General features: G+C 48.8%; 2 protein-coding genes across 4 annotated transcripts in view; one reads left to right on the top strand and one right to left on the bottom strand.

Annotated features, from left to right (window-relative positions):
• LOC132389675 (WD repeat-containing protein 26-like) overlaps positions 1-19,391 on the bottom strand; it is a 46,897-nt gene that overhangs the window by 6,106 nt on the left and 21,400 nt on the right. The gene's annotated exons all lie outside the window — the stretch shown is intronic.
• On the top strand, positions 366-7,346 carry LOC132389674 (uncharacterized). Of its 2 annotated transcripts, none has more exons than XM_059962218.1 (3): positions 366-1,263; positions 1,988-2,151; positions 6,758-7,346. In XM_059962218.1, exons 1-3 carry the CDS (start codon positions 1,186-1,188, stop codon positions 7,173-7,175), a joined length of 660 nt encoding a protein of 219 aa, XP_059818201.1. In that variant the 5' UTR covers positions 366-1,185; the 3' UTR covers positions 7,176-7,346. The 2 variants fall into 2 exon arrangements, with proteins under 2 accessions (XP_059818201.1, XP_059818202.1); XM_059962219.1 differs by lacking the exon at positions 6,758-7,346 and adding an exon at positions 3,320-3,606.

Below are 19,391 nucleotides of genomic sequence, written 5' to 3'. Positions count from 1 at the left end.
CGGATCTCGTTCGTAACCTGTATGTATTATATGGAGTTTGTCCGTCCTTCCAGGTGCCCCAGTTTTCTCCCACAGCCCAAAGATATCCTGGGTAGCACAACTGGTCACTGTAAATCGCCCAGTGATTAGGCTAGGGGTTGCTGGGGCAGAAGGGCCTACTCCACAATGGGTAAATATGGGCCTTGTTTTGTGTGTGACTGTCAGACTGTGCTTTGCACTTTGTCCCCAGAGTGACGCTGTTTTCAATGACTGTTTGGAACTAATGCTCGTTCCCAGGAACTGGAAGGTCTCAAACTCAACATGTGTACACCCCCCCCCCCCCACCACCACCCCGTCACGTCTTTTGTCTTGCTGACATTGAAGTTGCCAGGACAACACGTTACTAAGCTACCCCCTTCCTGTATTTGAGACACGGCCCGCTACAGCCGTATCATCTGCAAACCTCCAGTTGGAGTCAGGGCAGGATTTGGCCTCAAACACGAGAAAGTCTGCAGAGGCTGGAAATCCAGAGCAACACACACACAGACTGCTGGGGGAACTCAGCCAGTCAGGCAGCATTGATGGAAACGAACAAACAGTCAACGTTTCGGACTGAGACCCTTCATCGGGACTGAAAAGGGAGGGAGAAGACGGCAGAATAAAACGTTGTGGGGAGGGGAAGGAGGGTAGCTGGAAGGCAAGACAGGTGGGTGGAAAGGGAAAGGGCTGAGAGGAAGGAATCTGCTGGGAGAGGGGAGTGGGCCATGGGAGAAAGGGAAGGAGGAGGGGACAGGCCAGTGAGAAGAGGCCAGAGACTGGAGTGGGGAACAGGAGACAAAGGGAGGGGGAGGTATTTTTTTAAACCAGAAGGAGAGATCGATATTCATGTCCAGACAGAATATAAGGCATTGCACCTCCAACCTGAGTATGCCCTCATCATGGCACAAGAGGAGGCCATGGAGCGGGGATGGGAATTAAAATGTTTGGCCACTGGGAAGACCCGCTTCTGGGGGATGGAACTGGCCATGGGGGGGGGGGGAATGCACCAGCATTTGGCACAGTCGTGGCAAAGACACTCCTGCCTCTCTTTACCAATTGGGCTCTGCTGAGTTGAGTAAAGTTGAGAAATTGTAAACATTTGTTCAACAAAGAGTGCAAAGTTCAGACAGTTTAACCACACGGCATGGAAAGTTTTCAGAAATAATAATGAAGGATATAATTAACAGTCAATCACTTGGACAAGAATTCACTGATCTTCCAGCAAGATGGTGCCAGGGACCAATGGTAAAATGCTGCAGACAGTTCACAAAGCTATTGAACACTCTTCTTCTAAATAATCCCCTCCTTAATGATTCGTTTGTGATCTCCCGGGGGATCCTGCGTGGAGGAGGGCTGTGGCCAGTGAACCCATGGTCTGCTGTATTGCTCCGTGTCGAGCAAGATTGAAACGGCCCAGGCCGAGAGCAGGTGCTGAGTGCCGCCTGCTTTTGACCGGTCTCTTGGTGCGGCTGCCAGCAGGCAGGCTTCAGCCGCCTCAGCGCTCTGCAGCTGCGGACTCACTTTCGAGCACTCTGCAGCTTTCTCACGCACGCGCTTGTGACTAACTGCATGATTCGATCAAGTTGCTTCGGAGCTGAACTGCCACTGCCTCTCCTCAGCAGTTCTGTGGCTGCGGACTCAGCAGTTATTTATTGTGCTCGAGTTGTGCTTGCTCTCCACGCTTTTTCTTTAAACAGGCTCTTTATTTTGGGGCTGTCTGCAAGAAGACCAACCTCAAGGTTGTATACTGTATACAAACTTTAACAATAAATGTACGAACTTTGAAGAATTGTCACTTCAAAAGCCCCTTCTACCTGGCACGTTTAATAATAAAAAATAACCTCACGCATTTCCTTTCACCCACTCAGCTTAATATGTTCCCTCTGGTACGTGACATTTCTGCCCAAGGAGAAAGGCTGACCGTCACTGCTCAATCTGTCCCTCTCATCATTCTGTAAATTTCTCTCAGGTGTCCCTCAGCCTCCGGCGCTCCAGAAAAACTAATCCGGGTGTGGGGTGCCACAGCAGCGTAGAGGCCACTGTGGCTCGTGGCGTCCGAGTGTGCCAGGAGTCTCTGCACATCCACCCTGTGCAATGCGTGGGTTTCCCCAAGAGCTCTGGTTTCCTCCCACAGTAAGTAAGGAAACTCTCACAGCTGGTACTCTCGAGCCCTGCTGAACGTCTTCTGCACCCTCTCTAAAGCCTCCACATACAGTTGAAGTCAGAAGTTTACATATACCTTAGCCAAATACATTTAAACTCAGTTTTTCACAATTCCTGACATTTAATCCTAGAAAACGTTCCCTGTCTTAGGTCAGTTAGGATCACTACTTTAAGAATTTGAAATGTCAGAACAATAGCAGAGAGAATGATTTATTTCAGCTTTTATTTCTTTAATCACATTCCCAGTTTACGTACACTTTGGTAGCATTGCCTTTAAATTGTTTAACTTGGGCCAAACATTTTGGATAGCCTTCCACAAGCTTCTCACAGTGAGTTGCTGGAATTTCGTTCCATTCCTCCAGACAGAACCGGTGTAACTGAGTCAGGTGTGTAGGCCTCCTTGCTCGCACACACTTTTTCAGTTCTGCCCACAAATTTTCCATTGGACTGAGGTCAGGGCTTCGTGATGGCCACTCCAATACTTTGACTTTGTTGTCCTTAAGCAATTTTGCCACAACTTTGGAGGTATGCCTGGGGTCATTGTCCATTTGGAACACCCATCTGCGACTGAGCTTTAACTTCCTGGCTGATGTCTTGAGATGCTGCTTCAATATATCCACATAATTTTCCTTCCTCGTGATGCCATCTATTTTGTGAAGTGCACCAGTCCCTCGTGCAGCAAAGCACCCCCACAACATGATGCTGCCACCCCCATGCTTCACAGTGGCCTCACCCTTTTTCCTCCAAACATAACGATGGTCATTATGGCCAAACAGTTCAATTTTTGTTTCATCAGACCAGAGGACATTTCTCCAAAAGGTAAGATCTTCGTCCCCATGTGCACTTGCAAACTGTAGTCTGGGCTTTTTATGGCGGTTTTGGAGCAGTGGCTTCTTCCTTGCTGAGCAGCCTTTCGGGTTATGTCGATATAGGACTCGTTTTACTGTGGATATAGATACTTGTCTACCTGTTTCCTCCAGCATCTTCACAAGGTCCTTTGCTGTTGTTCTGGGATTGATTTGCACTTTTTGTGCCAAAGTACGTTCAACCGTAGGAGACAGAATGCGTCTCCTTTCTGAGCGGTACGACGGCTGTGTGGTCCCACAGTGCTTATACTTGCGTGCTATTGTTTGTACAGATGAACGTGGTACCTTCAGGCGTTTGGAAATTGCTCCCAAGGATGAACCAGACCTGACATCACTTCCTGACCTCAGTCCGATGGAAAATTTGTGGGCAGAACTGAAAAAGCGTGTGCGAGCAAGGAGGCCTACAAACCTGACTCAGTTACACCAGTTCTGTCTGGAGAAATGAAATAAAATTACAGCAACCTACTGTGAGAAGCTTGTGGAAGGCAACCCAAAACGTTTGACCCAAGTTAAACAATTTAAAGGCAATACTACCAAATACTAACAAAGTGTATGTAAATTTCTAACCCACTGGGAAAGTGATTAAAGAAATAAAAGCTGAAATAAATCATTCTCTCTACTATTATTCTGACATTTCACATTCTTAAAATAAAGTAGTGATCCTAACTGACGTAAGATGGAATGTTTTCTCGGATTAAATGTCAGGAATAGTGAAAAACCAAGTTTAAATGTATTTGGCTAAGCTGTATGTAAACTTCTGACTTCAACTGTAATGGGACAGCCAGAATTGCACAGAATACTCCAAATCTGTTACCAGTATGACTGCAGGGATGAGGAGCTTTAACAGGACAGATTCAAGATTGTTTAATGTCATTTCTAGTGCACCAGTGCAAAGCAGAATGAAATAATTGTTACTCTGGAACGGATATAGCACAAAGATGACAACACATAATTATAACGAACACAAATATAAATAACACACACAAAATGCTGGAGGAACTCAGCAGGCCAGGCAGCGTCTACAGAAAGAAGTCGGCTGATGTTTCGGGCCGAGACCCTCCAGCAGGAAAAATATAAATACATAAGATTGCTTATATACATAGACTGAGTGACACTAGGCACAGGAATGTCTGTACACAGGCCGATTCTGACATGAAATGATAAAGTAGTGGTGGCTGGGGGGGTGTGGAGGTGTTACTGGCCCTTTTTTATGTACACAATACTGTGCAAAGGTTTTGGGCACGATAGATAGATAGATAGAGTGCCTAAGACTTTTACAGAGTACTGCTTTTGTCAATGTGGAGCGGAGAGTGAGCTTGCAAAGGATGTTGGGAATGGTGAGGGTGGGGTGCTGCGGGAGGGGTGTGGGACAGGGGGCAGAGAAGGAGTGTCAGGGGCGGGTACAGACACACCCAGCCCTGAGACACCAGGCAAGATCATTTGATTCCAAACAATTGGTTTATTGATCATTACAGAATGTCTCTCTGGTGCTTCCCGCTCCCTCCCCTCTCCCTTCCCCTTTTCCCAACCATGATTCCCCTCTCCCTGCCCCCTTCCCACTCTCAGTCCACAATAGAGACCCAGATCAGAATCAGGTTTATCATCACTCACACATGCCAGGAAATTTGGTTTTTCTCGCAGCAGTACAGTGCGATACGTAAAATTACCTGAGCTATATGCACGTACCTCAGGCTTTTGCACTGTACTGCATGTTCCTGATTGCTTGTTGGCTGGTGCCAGAGAGGCATTGGGCAGCTTTGTCTAGACAAAGACTTTGGAGAAGTTCTCTCTGGAGCAGAGGAGGGTGCAATGGGATGTGGTAGCAGTGTTTAAAGTCAATACTGACGCCGGCATGAAGATCAAGCAAAGCAGGAATCGGCAAAACAAAGTCAAATTGATTCGAGGGAAAGGTTTTGTTTTCTGTGTCCGGGCCTGAAACGCATTGCCAGGGTAGTGGTGAAGGCACTGCGGTGATAACCACAGGGATGCTAGCACCGCTGGGCCACGGGGAGAGTGGGATGGGCTGGTCATCAGCTTTGTAACACGGAGAGTGACGTGAGAAATTAAATCAGTGACAATTTTGCTGGGCAGCCCAAGTCCACAGCTCAGTCACCCCAAAACGTATGGCCTTGGAATGTGGGAGCAAACCGGAACATCACGAGGAGATTGGACAGCAGTGGCAATGGTGTGAAAGAGTATGTTATCCAAACGCTTCGAGATTGCACAGCTTGGATCTGTTATTTTGGGGCATAATTCACAGCAGGCTAACACGCAGATACAGTAAGTAATTAATAAAGCTTACAGAATATCACTGTTTAATGCTAGGTTGAATAAACGCAGTGCTTCAACTGAAGAGGAAATTGGTGTGATTACGTCAGAGTAATACTTAGAACTACAATCTCCTTACGTGAAAAAACAACAGTGTGGGTTTATGAGAGAGCAACCCTTGGAAAGGGACCCGGTTGCCTTAGGAGGAAAGGCTGGGGCAAAACAACTAGGTTCTTGTTTGCTGGAGTTTAGATGAGAGAAAGCAAGATCCTAGAGGGAATATTGTACCCCCCCTATCACATGATATGGTGGGAGGTGATGCTTTGTCCCGTGTGAGGGCTGGAAAAATGGGCTGAAAAATAGCAGATGGAGCTTAAAGATGACAAGCGTGAGCCAACCGGGGTAGGACACACACAGCGAATGGATGGGCCCTGAGCAGTGCAGTAAAACAAAGGGATCTGGGAATACAGGTCCATAATTCGCTGTAAGTGGTGTCACAGGTAGAGAGAGAGCTTCTGGTACAGGAGACAGGATCTTGTGTTGAAATTGGTGAGGCCTAATTTGGTGTACTAAGACCACGGGCCAATCAGCTCATTGAGTCTGCTCTGCCGTTCACGCCCAGAACCCTGCTCTCTGCTCGTCTGAACTGCAGGACAGATGCCAATTAGATTGAGAAACGACAGAGGACATTTACAAGGATGCTGTCGGGACTGGAGGATCTTGAGTTGTGGGGAAAGGTTTGGTGCGTTGTGCTCAGTTTTGGTCACCTATCCACAGGAAAGATGTAAACAAGGTCGAAAGAGTAGAGAGGACATTTACAAGGATGCTGCCGCGTTTGGAGGACCTGAATTATCAGGGTTGATTGAATAGGTTAGGGCCTTATAACTTGGAATGTGGAAGATTGAGAGGAGATTTGATAGAGGTGTACAGCATTATGAGGGGTATAGATAGGGTAAATGCAAGCAGGCTTTTTCCACTGAGGTTGGGTGGGACTACAACCAGAGGTCATGGGTTAAGGGTGAAAGGTGAAATGTTGAAGGGGAACTTGAGGGGAAACTTCTTTGCTCAGAGGGTGGTGAGAGTGTGGAACGAGCTGCACATGGAGTTGACTTCAACATGTAACGGAAATTTGGATAGGTAGCCTGCGTGGCTAGGTTGAGAAGATCAGGCAGAATGATGGGTCAACACGGACCAGGTGGGCCAGAAGGCCTGTTCCATGACACTATGACAGCCTGGCAGGGTAGGAGGCAGAGGACAGACGTAACAGTTTGGGAATAGGGAGGGAAATTAAAACGCCAGCAGAGAGCTATGGCGTAACTTAGTGAAGTAACTTCATCTCATCTCCCACTCCGCCCCCAAGCCCCTCCACCAATTCATCACTTGTTCACCTCACAAACATCTCTGGCAGACGACTCACTTAAATTTCCCCTCTGCCTCCTCAGTTTGAAAGCAACTCAGGACACACCGCCGCTGGAACATGAAGCAACTCACAATCGGCCGGAAGAACTCGGCGTCTGTGGCGGCACAGGAGCCTGCCGAGTCCGCCCAGCAGCTCGTTTTTGGTTTGGAGCTCCAGCACAGGCCGCCACATTAACCATGAGTCAAGTTAGTTCTCGCTCGGGAATCACTCCGGACTTGAACCATGATCCAGACCATCTTTTACAGACTACCACCAAGGAACCAGCACATCGTCTTTCCCCAAGGGCCTGGTCAACGCTGCTGATCACAAATAATCCGGTTGTAACAAGTGCTGTAGAAGGTGCATTTGCACACAGCCACAGCAGCATTCTGAGGTGTCTCTGTAACAGATGGTATTCCTGGCATTTGTTGTTATGTGGTCGCATACAGTGCAATACATAATAAAAAACTATTACTACAAGAAAAAAAAAGTAGACATGCACTATATATAGTGTGCCACCGTGGAGGGGTGTGGGACAGGTGGCAGAGGAGGAGTGCCAGAGGTAGGGGGTGGAGCAGGTACAGACACACCCAGCCCGGAGACACCGGGCAAGGACATTTAATTGCAAACAGTTGGTTTATTGATCATTACAGAATGTCTCTCTGGTGCTTCCCACTCCCTCCCCTCTCCCTTCCCCTTTTCCCAAACATGATTCCCCTCTCCCTGCCTCCTTCCCACTCTCAGTCCACAATAGAGACCCAGATCAGAATCAGGTTTATCTTCACTCACATATGCTGTGAAATTTGATTTTCTTCGTGGCAGTACAATGCAATACATGAAATTAATACAGTACTGTGCAGAAGTGTTAGACGCCTGAGCTATATATACGTGTCTGAGTACTGTGTGTGTGTGAGAATGAGCTGGTACCAGCCCACGATGGAACTGACTGAGTTCATAGGTTTCTGTAGCTTCTGTGCAGTGACCCCACTCCCCCCCATACTAGACAGGGTTTCAGCCAGTTAGAACAGCTTTCGAGGGTCTCTGCTGACACACGGAATCTCCTCAAACTCCTAATGAAATACAGCTGCTGCTGCATCGATAGGCTGGGCCCAGGATGGATCCTGAGACGTTGACACCCAGGAAGAGACAAGTCAGGACATCGGGATCTCAAGTTCTGTCACAGAAACCAGAAACCAGGAGACCCTGAAATGGTGACTGACACTGAACCCATCCTTGAAAATGAACAAGTATGGGAAGCCACAGAACTGAGATTCACCTGTTCGGGACAACTTGTGACCTCAACATCCTTGTCTGACTAATTCAGCTCTCCAACTGTTAAACGTTGCAAGAGGGAGCATGACCTCGAATGCTGTCTGCGTGAAGGCGACCCGCTCCCTGTGCACCGTGGCTTTCTCCGGTGGAGTTGGCAAGAATGTCCGAGCTCAGCTGCAAGGCGGGCAGCGGGATAGAGCAGCAGAGCTCCGAGAGCAGGCTTCCACTCGATATGCAAAATGGCTTCTGCCTGGGTCACAGGCAAACAGAACCAGCTGGCTGTGGCAGTAAGACTCTGATTGTTCAGCATGGATTCACGGAACGGACAGGAGGTTTACAAGAATGATCCCAGGGATGAAGGGGTTAACATAATGGGCGAGTACTCGCTGGAGTTCAGGTGGAGGTCACTGAAACCTATTGAATATTGAAAGGCCGAGGTAGAGTGGATTTGGAGAGGATGTTTCCTATAGTGGGGGAGTCTAGGACCAGAGGACACAGATAGAGTGGATGTGGAGAGGATGTTTCCTATTGTGGGGGAGTCTAGGACCAGAGGACACAGATAGAGTGGATGTGGAGAGGATGTTTCCTATAGTGGGGGAGTCCAGGACCAGAGGACACAGATAGAGTGGATGTGGAGAGGATGTTTCCTATAGTGGGGGAGTCTAGGACCAGAGGACACAGATAGAGTGGATGTGGAGAGGATGTTTCCTATAGTGGGGGAGTCTAGGACCAGAGGACACAGATAGAGTGGATGTGGAGAGGATGTTTCCTATAGTGGGGGAGTCTAGGACCAGAGGACACAGATAGAGTGGATGTGGAGAGGATGTTTCCTATAGTGGGGGAGTCTGGGACCAGAGGACACAGGTAGAGTGGATGTGGAGAGGATGTTTCCTATAGTGGGGGAGTCCAGGACCAGAGGACACTGATAGAGTGGATGTGGAGAGGATGTTTCCTACAGTGGGGGAGTCCAGGACCAGAGGACACTGATAGAGTGGATGTGGAGAGGGTGTTTCCTATAGTGGGGGAGTCTAGGACCAGAGGACACAGGTAGAGTGGATGTGGAGAGGATGTTTCCTATAGTGGGGGAGTCCAGGACCAGAGGACACTGATAGAGTGGATGTGGAGAGGGTGTTTCCTATAGTGGGGGAGTCTGGGACCAGAGGACACAGGTAGAGTGGATGTGGAGAGGATGTTTCCTACAGTGGGGGAGTCCAGGACCAGAGGACACTGATAGAGTGGATGTGGAGAGGGTGTTTCCTATAGTGGGGGAGTCTAGGACCAGAGGACACAGATAGAGTGGATGTGGAGAGGATGTTTCCTACAGTGGGAGAGTCTGGGACCAGACGACACAGACAGAGTGGATGTGGAGAGGATGTTTCCCATAGTGGGGGAGTCTAAGACCAGAGGACACAGATAGAGTGGATGTGGAGAGGATGTTTCCTATAATGGGGGAGTCTAAGACCAGAGGACACAGATAGAGTGGATGTGGAGAGGATGTTTCCTATAGTGGGGGAGTCTAGGACCAGAGGACACATCGAGAGGATGTGGAGAGGATGTTTCCTATAGTGGGGGAGTCTGAGACCAGAGGACACAGATAGAGTGGATGCGGAGAGGATGTTTCCTTTAGCGGGGGAGTCTGGGACCAGAGGACACGCCCTCAGACTGCAAGGATGTCCTTATGGGACAGAAATCAGGAAGAATTTCTTTAGTAGAGGTGGTGTATCTGTGGAATTCATTGCAAAGATAGTTGTGGGGTATTTAAAGCAAGGTTGATTGGTTTTTGATTTGAAAGTGTGTCACAGGTTTTGTGGAGAATGGGGTTGAGAGGGATAGTAAATCAGCTGAAAACACACAATGGGCTGAATGGCCTAATTCTGCTCCTCAGTCTTACGGTCTTACAGACACCAGGATTAAAAGGTCAACTTGAATGGCAAATGTTTCCACGCAGAGCGGCGAGTACACAGAGCGAGATGCCAGGGGCACCTACAATAATTTCATTTAAGAGGCATTTGACTCGGTGCATGGAGGGGTGGGACTTGGAGGAGTTCTGAGGATTACCGGATATTAAAAATCTGCTGCGTCCCAACCAAAGGGCTCGCGTGCATAAATGGCTCCCAGCCTCCACTCAAACAAAAACTGAGTCAGTGATCCACCTGGAGCATGAAGGTGGCTAACAAGGATGTAAGCAAGATCGTCTCTCAGTTCATGTACCCAGAGGGGATTGAAGTTTAACTCATCCCCAAAGAAAATGATTTTGCCTTCATTCTTTGGATCAAACTAGAACCTGTGAATATATGAACATCAGTTCTCTGTTGAAACGCCATACCGTGTCTGAAATTGTAAGACATCAGACCTACGGAGGACAGTAAAAACTGCCCAGAGCAGATCCCCAAATCCTGGGGGTGTCAACATCATCCCAGATCCAGCCCAACTACATCAGCCAGTTTGCTGATAATGCTACAGTTACTGGCGCCATTGGCAACAACAATGAGCCGGCATACACAGAGAATTATTAAATGGTGTCAGAACAACTGCTCAAGTCTCAACGTGGCCAAAATAAAGGAGATGATTGTAGACTTCAGGAAAGCTCAGGTCAGTCACTCTCATCAGTGGGTCTGCAGTGGAGCACAGAGTTGCTCAGTATACACACACCTCCTCTCTCACTGAGTCCAGACCACGAGGAGATTGAGGCGTGCAAGGCTCCACACCCCCATTCTAACAACTTCCTGCAGGAGCACCTTTGTGAGTGTCCTGACGTGCATCATCGTGTGGCATGGAAGCCACAGGGATCAGACTGCAGGGCAGGATTACTGTGGTCAGTGTAGACGAAGGGCCTGAGGCATTGCTGAGGATCGGTACTGTCCATCCCACAGTCTCTCTGACCCAGTACCGTCAGGAAGGAGGTACAGGAGCATCAGGACTAGGACAGCCAGACTGGGCAACAAGCTGTGAGGCTAACAAATACCCCTGCCACCACCAAGTTCCTGTCACTAGGCCAGTGGGCTGTTCACTGTCTACCTGTGGTGTGAACTGTATACAGTCTGGACTATAGTTTATTAACTTATTTAAGGTAATATTTGGTTTTATGGGCTGTGTGTGGGTCCACAGGACTACTGTTTCATTTGCTTGTATCCATGTACAGTCAGATGATGACAGACTTGATTGTGAAATTCTTCAACTAACAGCAGTCCCATTCTTACTGCAGAAACCAGAGCCTGAGCTGATTCAGATACGGCTCGACCCCAGGAGGGCCACGCATGGAGGCAAGCATACAGGCCATCTACAGTCCTGTAGATGGGCACATGTATACATAGTGAGGGTGCCCAAGACTTTTGCACAGTACTGTATTAGTCACCATGGAGCGGAGAGCGAGTTTGTAAATCTGGTGGGAGCAGAGGATGTTGGGAATGGTGAGGGTGGAGCGCTGCTGGAGGGGTGTGGGACAGGGGGCAGAGAAGGAGTGTCAGGGGCGGGTACAGACACACCCAGCCCTGAGACACCAGGCAAGGTCATTTGATTCCAAACAGTTGGTTTATTGATCATTACAGAATGTCTCTCTGGTGCTTCCCGCTCCCTCCCCTCTCCCTTCCCCTTTTCCCAACCATGATTCCCCTCTCCCTGCCCCCTTCCCACTCTCAGTCCCCAATAGAGACCTGGATCAGAATCAGTTTTATCATCACTCACACATGTCAGGAAATCTGTTGTTTTTGCGGCAGCAGTACAGTGCGATACATAAAATTACTACAGGACAGTTGAAAGGTCTTGGGTACCCTAGCTCTATGTACGTACAGTGACATGCAAAAGTTTGGGCACCCCTGGCCAAAATTTCTGTTACTGTGAATAGCTAAGCGAGTAAAAGATGACCTGATTTCTTTGTCATCAGATACAACCCTGAGATTTATTTTCTTGTGGGCACACACAGTAAGTCTATAACCATAACAGAATCAATGAAAGACTGCACTAACTCGGACGTTCAACCAGAGTGCAGAAAACAGCAACTGCAAATACAAACAGAAAGAAATAATAGTAAATAGGTAAACAATAAATATCAAGAACAGGAGATGAAAAATCCTTGAGAGTGAGTCCATTGGTTGTGGGAACATTTCAGTGATGGGGCAAGAGAGGTTGAGTGAAGTTATCCTCACTGGTTCAGGAGCCTGATGGTTGAGGGGTAATAACTGTTACTGAATCTGGTGGTGTGGGACCTGAGGCTCCTGTACCTCCTTCCCGATGGAATCAGTTCAGAGTTGAGGTTACCCCCTCTGGATCAGGAGCCTGACGGTTGAGGGGTAATAACTGTTCCTGAACCTGGTGGTGTGGGACCTGAGGCTCCTGTACCTCCTTCCCGATGGAATCAGTTCAGAGTTGAGGTTATCCTCACTGGTTCAGGAGCCTGGTGGTTGAGGGGTAATAACTGTTACTGAATCTGGTGTTGTGGGACCTGAGGCTCCTGTACCTCCTTCCCGATGGAATCAGTTCAGAGTTGAGGTTATCCTCACTGGTTCAGGAGCCTGATGGTTGAGGGGTAATAACTGTTCCTGAACCTGGTGGTGTGGGACCTGAGGCTCCTGTACCTCCTTCCCGATGGAATCAGTTCAGAGTTGAGGTTATCCTCAGTGGTTCAGGAGCCTGATGGTTGAGGGGTTATAACTGTTCCTGAACCTGGTGGTGTGGGACCTGAGGCTCCTGTACCTCCTTCCCGATGTAATCAGTTCAGAGTTGAGGTTATTCTCACTGGTTCAGGAGCCTGATGGTTGAGGGGTTATAACTGTTCCTGAACCTGGTGGTGTGGGACCTGAGGCTCCTGTACCTCCTTCCCGATGGCATGACCTGGGTTGATGCTGCTTTCCTGCGACAGCATTTCACGCAGACGTGACCAATGGTGGGGAGGGCTTTACCCATGATGGACTGGGTCGTATCCGCTACTATTTGTAGGATTTTCCATTCAAGGGCATTGGTGTTTCCATACCAGACTGTGATGCAACCAGTCAATATTCTCTCCACTACACGTCTACAGAAGTTTGTCAGAGTTTTAAATGCCATGCCGAATCTTTGCAAAGGAAATACAGGTGCTTCCTTTGTAACTGCACTTACGTGGTGGGTCCAGGACAGCCCCTCCAAAATGGCAACAGCCAGCAATTTAAAGATGCTGACCCTCTCCACCTCTGACAAGGACTGGCACATGGACCCCCAGTTTCTATTCCTTCGGAGTTTTGCAAAGGGAAAGTAGCTGTTCATGAACTTGGTACTAAGCTGCTACACAGTCCTGGGCTATAATGGGATCTCACACACACACACACACTCAGTCTGTTGAACTGGTAAAACGCTCTCACTGCGATGGGGCAGTCGCTGCCTCTTGGCCAAGGCAGGTGGCAGTCTGCTACAGGTTTGCATTTCCTCAGACCCCCTGTACCAGCTTGGCATCTACTGTAATAAGCAGCTGGCAGAACACGTGTGGTCTCCGTTGAGAGCCAGTGAAGCACAGTCGATCTGCCTCCGCGGTACATGAAGAAACGCAGCACCCAGCAATATGGATTGGTGAGCAGTTCCAACTACACCACAGAGACCCATTACTGGGTGTACTGAAAGGCCCAGCTGACAAGTAGATTAGAACTTTATTATCTCTGCTCAAGCCCGTGCAACACGTTTTTACAATGCACGGTGTCTGAATTGGCCCACCCAGCCCTGTGAGCCACACTGATCAGCGACCCCTGATTTAACACAGGACAATTGACTGACGAACTGGAAATGTCTGCACTGTGGGAGGAAACCGGAGCACCCAGAGGAAACCCACACGGTCACGGGAAGATCGCACAAACTCCTTACAGGCAGAGGCGGGAATTGAACCCAGGTTGCCCTTACCGCAAACTTCTGAGCTAACCACTATACTACCGTGCAGCCCCAGCTTAGTTACACTCAACAAGTGTCTTTGACACTCAAAGGCCATTGGCAATCCGGGGTGTAGCATTATTCAGCTGCAGAGCAGACCTCGAGAAGGATCTGTTGTCAGTCTTCATTTCTGCATCTCCTACCGGATGGCAGGAGATTGAACAGACAGATTGTCTGGGATGGGGTGGGTCTTTAATGATGTTATGACCGCACCATAGGCATCGAGAGATGTAGCCTGTCTCCAGGTCCAATGATGTGCCCAGCCACCCTAATCACCTACTGGAGTGTTTTGTGATCTGTTCTGCTTCAGATCGAGCTCCACACTGTCATTCCGTATGTCAGTGTACTCTCTATCGCTCTTCGATAAAAGTTAGCCTGCACTCTGAGGCAGATTAGCTCTCCTTAAGTACCACAGGTAGCCAAGTTGCTGTTGTGCCTTCCCTACTCGGTACATCGAGGACCAAGAGAGCTCTTCGGTCAGGTACTTGATCAGCCAGGCTCTCCAGGGCTATGGGGAGAAGGCAGGGGAATAATAAATCAGCCTTGATCAAATGGTGGGGCAAACTCGATGGGCCCAATGGCCTGATTCTGTTCCTGTATCTCATGGTCCTACAGGGTGCAAGAGCGCGGGGGAGAGTCACCAGCATGGAGCATTTCAGTCATCGGGAGAGGCTGGCTCTGTTCTCCCCGGAGTGGGGGCTAAGAGGGGGACGTGAGAGAGCAGTGAAGACACAGTCACTGAGGGCAGAGCACTTGAATCATTCCCGTTAGTAGGCTATGGGCCGAAAGCAGGGTCATGGGACTAGTATGAGTGGATGGAGGTGGCGGGCCGAACGGCCTGTTTCCGCTCTGGGGTTTCAGATTTCAAGAGCCAACCCTAACCACAGCAATCCAGGATCAACGCCTGAGGGGAATCCAAAACGTTCTGTGTGAATCTGCCATTTCCCCTCAGATCCCAAAAACAAGCTGGTATCTCCTTGGGGCAAACACGAGGAGATCTGCAGATGCTGGAAATTCAAGCAACACAGCAGGCCAGGCAACATCTATGGGAAGAAGCGCTGTCGACGTTTCGAGAAGAGTCTCTTCATCAGGACTAACTGAAAGAAGGGATAGTAAGAGATTTGAAAGTGGGAGGGGGAGGGATGAAGCTAAGAGCTGGGAAGTTGATTGGCAAAAGGGATACTCCTCATTTCCCTTTACAACCCAAAAATCTGTTGGTAGGTTAACTGGTGGAAATCGCCCCTCGGTGTGGACCCAACTGGGGAGAGGGAAGGGAAATGGAAGTTATGAGCTGAAGCATGAAGCCAATAGGGTGAATGGTCTTCACCTGGGCTGCAAATGCAAGATGCTCAGAGTCACAAAGCCATAGAGCACAAGAACAGGTCTTTTAGGTCATCGTGTCTGTCTTGACTATCACGTACCTATCTGGAACCCATCACCCACACACCTCCCACCAGTCTCCAACCCGCACCTCTTTCCCTATCCTCCAATCCTCCATGTTCCACTATCTTCTCCCATCAGTTCAACCCTTCCATCCCACACACGGTAGTGGGCAAAAGTCTGAGGTACGTTAGGGTGCAAAGGAAGGATCCGTACGAATACAAAAGGCAAGCAAATACTGAGGAGGAGGAGGAGGTGCAGTCTTTGAAAGTCAGCCCACAGGTTGTGCGATCTGTTCGGTGTGGAGATGAGTGACGTGATCCACTCTGGTTCAGGAGCCTGATGGTGGAGGGTGAAGTGATCCGCACAGGAGGCATTCAAACCCTCCCAAATCTTTCACCATACCTCGGGACATGTAGCAAGAGTAAACAGGTTTTACACTTTTAGGACAAGGCACTGTACAACTACAGACAGGAGTTCATGGCGTCTCATTCATAATACGCCCCACAGAAATCAAAGTTTTTAAAGGGACATTGAAACATACAGCGAAAGGCATTGTTTTGTCAAATCAAACTAACGAGGATTATGTTGGACTGCCCACAGGTGTCACTAGGTTTCCGACACCAGTGGAGCACGCCCACACGTTACTAACCCCTAACCGTATGTCCTTGGAACATGGGAGGAAATTCACAGAGTCACAGGGAGAACGTACAAACTCCTTACAGACAGCAGTGGCAATCAAAGCCCAATCAGTAACTGTACCACCCACCTACAATGCCACTTATTGCCGGTTAGGCTGCCAGTAATGAAGGCCCTGTATCTCTGTCCGTTCAGGGCATATATAGGTTTATATTAATTTCATTTCCCAGGTCCACAACTAAGAACACCTACAAAGCAACTGCTCTGGCATTAAAAACCTCTTTTCATTAACCCTCTTTTAATGCCCCTACCCTCCATACCAGTGAAGAGAATCAGGTTATTCCTGTTCAACCTTCTCCTCTCGGTTTTGTACAACTCTTCTCAGCCACATTCCAAAACTCACTCAGCTCTGACAGAGAGAACCGGCTTTTATTTGGAGCTTTTCAATTCTTTGCAGGAAGTACCATTAACGCGTTCAAAAAAGAGGAGCAAGGCAGTCAAACTGAGCACTGGAATTTATATTTGGATCTGAGATGTGAGACTGAACAGTCTGGCTCATTCACGGCTGATGCTGTATAAATGGAATCACAGACCACCCCCTCACGTTGCGTAATAGGAGTAGCACCAAACCCAAACCTGGTACAGACAAATCTCAATCCACTTACTGCCCGATATGTGCAGAGTGAAATCCAACGACTACTACTCTACTTCAGAGACCACTGCGCCAACCCGTCCCTCGTCATACAAAGCAGCTCCATTGCCCAACCCACCCAATATCCCACAGGCAATATAGTCACAACTAATATCGAAAGAGGATGTGCTGGAGCTTTTGGAAAGCGTCAAGTCGGATAAGTCACCGGGCCCAGACGAGATGTACCCCAGGCCACTGTGGGAGGCGAGTGAGGAGATTGCTGAGCCTCTGGCGGTGATCTTTGTATCATCAACGGGGATGGGAGAGGTTCCGGAGGATTGGAGGGTTGCAGATGTTGTTCCTTTATTCAAGAAAGGGAGTAGAGATATCCCAGGAAATTATAGACCAGTGAGTCTTACCTCAGTGGTTCAGAAGTTGATGGAGAAGATCCTGAGAGGCAGGATTTATGAACATTCGGAGAGGTATAATATGATTAGGAACAGTCAGCATGGCTTTGCCAAAGGCAGGTCGTGCCTTATGAGCCTGATTGAATTTTTTGAGGATGTGACTAAACACATTGATGAAGGAAGAGCAGTAGATGTAGTGTATATGGATTTCAGCAAGGCATTTGATAAAGTACCCCATGCAAGGCTTATTGAGAAAGTAAGGAGGCATGGGATCCAAGGGGACATTGTTTTGTGGATCCAGAACTGGCTTGCCCACAGAGGGCAAAGAGTGGTTGTAGACGGGTCATATTCTGCATGGAGGTCGGTGACCAGTGGTGTGCCTCAGGGATCTGTTCTGGGACCCCTTCTCTCCGTGATTTTTATAAATGACCTGGATAAGGAAGTGGAGGGATGGGTTAGTAAGTTTGCTGATGACACAAAGGTTGGAGGTGTTGTGGATAGTGTGGAGGGCTGTCAGAGGTTACAGCGGGACACTGATAGGATGCAAAACACGGCTGAGAAATGGCAGATGGAGTTCAACCCAGACAAGTGTGAGGTGGTTCATTTTGGCAGGTCAAATATGATGGCAGAATATAGTATTAATGGCAAGACTCTTGGCAGTGTGGAGGATCAGAGAGATCTTGAGGTCCAAGTCCATAGGACACTCAAAGCAGCTACGCAGGTTGACTCTGTGGTTAAGGCGGTGTACGGTGTATTGGCCTTCATCAACTGTGGGATTGAGTTTAGGAGCCGAGAGGTAATGTTACGACTATATAGGACCCTGGTCAGACCCCACTTGGAGTACTGTGCTCAGTTCTGGTCGCCTCACTACAGGAAGGATGTGGAAGCCATAGAAAGGGTGCAGAGGAGATTTACAAGGATGTTGCCTGGATTGGGGAGCATGCCTTATGAGAATAGGTTGAGTGAACTCGGCCTTTTCTCCTCGGAGTGACGGAGGATGAGAGGTGACCTGACAGAAGTGGATAAGATGATAAGAGGCATTGATCGTGTGGGTAATCAGAGGCTTTTCCCCAGGGCTGAAATGGTTGCCACAGGTTTAAGGTGCTGGGGAGTAGGTACAGAGGAGATGTCAAGGGTAGGTTTTTTACTCAGAGAGTGGTGAGTGAGTGGAATGGGCTGCCAGCGACGGTGGTGGAGGCGGATACAATAGGGTCTTTTAAGAGACTTTTGGATAGGTACATGGAGCTTAGAAAAACAGAGGACTATGGGTAACCCTAGGTAATTTCTAAAGTACATGTTTGGCACAGCATTATGGGCCAAAGGGTCTGTATTGTGCTGCAAGTTTTCCACGTTTCCAACTCATCAATACGTACAGCAGCATGCAAAAGTCTTAGGGTGTTCAAGAGAGTGGGAAGGGGGCTGGGAGAGGGGCATCATGGTTGGGAAAAGGGGAAGGGAGCGGGAAGCACCAGAGAGACATTCTGTAATGATCAATAAACCAACTGTTTGGAATCAAATGACCTTGCCTGGTGTCTCAGGGCTGGGTGTGTCTGTACCCGCCCCTGACACTCCTTCTCTGCCCCCTGTCCCACACCCCTCCCTCGCCATTCCCAACAACATTTGCTCCTGGCAGATTGACAAACTCACTCCCCGAACAGAAGTAAGGGTGATGAGCTCCTGGCAGCCTCGATCTCTCTCACTCTCGTACTGAGGGTGAAGAGCTCATTTTATAGGTACTAGGGTACCCTCAGATTTTTCCACAGAAGTGGTTTACCATTGCCTTCTTCTGGGCAGAGTCTTTACAAGACGGGTGACCCCAGCCATTACCAGCACTCTTCAGAGATTGTCTGCCTGGCGTCAGTGGTCACGTAACCAGGACTTGTGATCTGCACCGGCTGCTCGTACGACCGTCCACCACCTGCTCCCACGGGTTCACCCCACCCTGAATGGGGTTTTGGGGGGGGGGGGGGGGCGGGAGGCTCAACAGAATCTACACCTTGCCCGACGACCTACAGGCTAGCGGAGGGAAAGAGCACCTTACACCTCCCTTGGTAAGACATACCTCCACCCCACCACTCGTAACTAGGACACACCATCTTTAATTACTCGTAAAGTTAACTTAAGACGACACATGAATTAGAAAGTGAGGCACCCCACGATGTAACTACATAGGGGAATCACAGACCACACGGCCTTCACTGAAAGGGGATTACGATGGAGCAAGACCTACAACTCACAAGGTTGGGCCAAACCTATTAAGCAAACAACACCGAATCCCTTCTGCCAGTATGGCAGTTAGCACAGTCGCATTCCAGCGATGACCAGTCCAGGTTCGATTGCTGTCGCTGTCTGTAAGGAGTTTGTGTGGGTGTCCTCCTGCTGCTCCGGTTTCATTGCACTGTCCACAGACATTACATTAGGGTGCAGAATCATCATTTTTCTTCTCAGTTAACTTTCCT

The sequence above is a fragment of the Hypanus sabinus genome, unplaced genomic scaffold (genome assembly GCF_030144855.1).
Source record: "Hypanus sabinus isolate sHypSab1 unplaced genomic scaffold, sHypSab1.hap1 scaffold_621, whole genome shotgun sequence".
NCBI classification, from domain to species: domain Eukaryota; kingdom Metazoa; phylum Chordata; class Chondrichthyes; order Myliobatiformes; family Dasyatidae; genus Hypanus; species Hypanus sabinus.
The sequence above is the reverse complement of the archived record's forward strand: the minus strand, read 5'-3'. Positions and strand labels throughout refer to the sequence as shown.

Excerpts from the sequence above, each read along its gene's own strand:
- LOC132389674 (XM_059962218.1), top strand. The coding sequence starts at position 1,186 with ATGAAGGATATAATTAACAGTCAATCACTTGGACAAGAATTCACTGAT. Across the intron at positions 1,264-1,987 it reads GATGGTGCCAGGGACCAATG|GTGTCCCTCAGCCTCCGGCG; the intron begins GTAAAATGCTGC and ends AATTTCTCTCAG. Across the intron at positions 2,152-6,757 it reads AGCTCTGGTTTCCTCCCACA|TTTGAAAGCAACTCAGGACA; the intron begins GTAAGTAAGGAA and ends CTGCCTCCTCAG.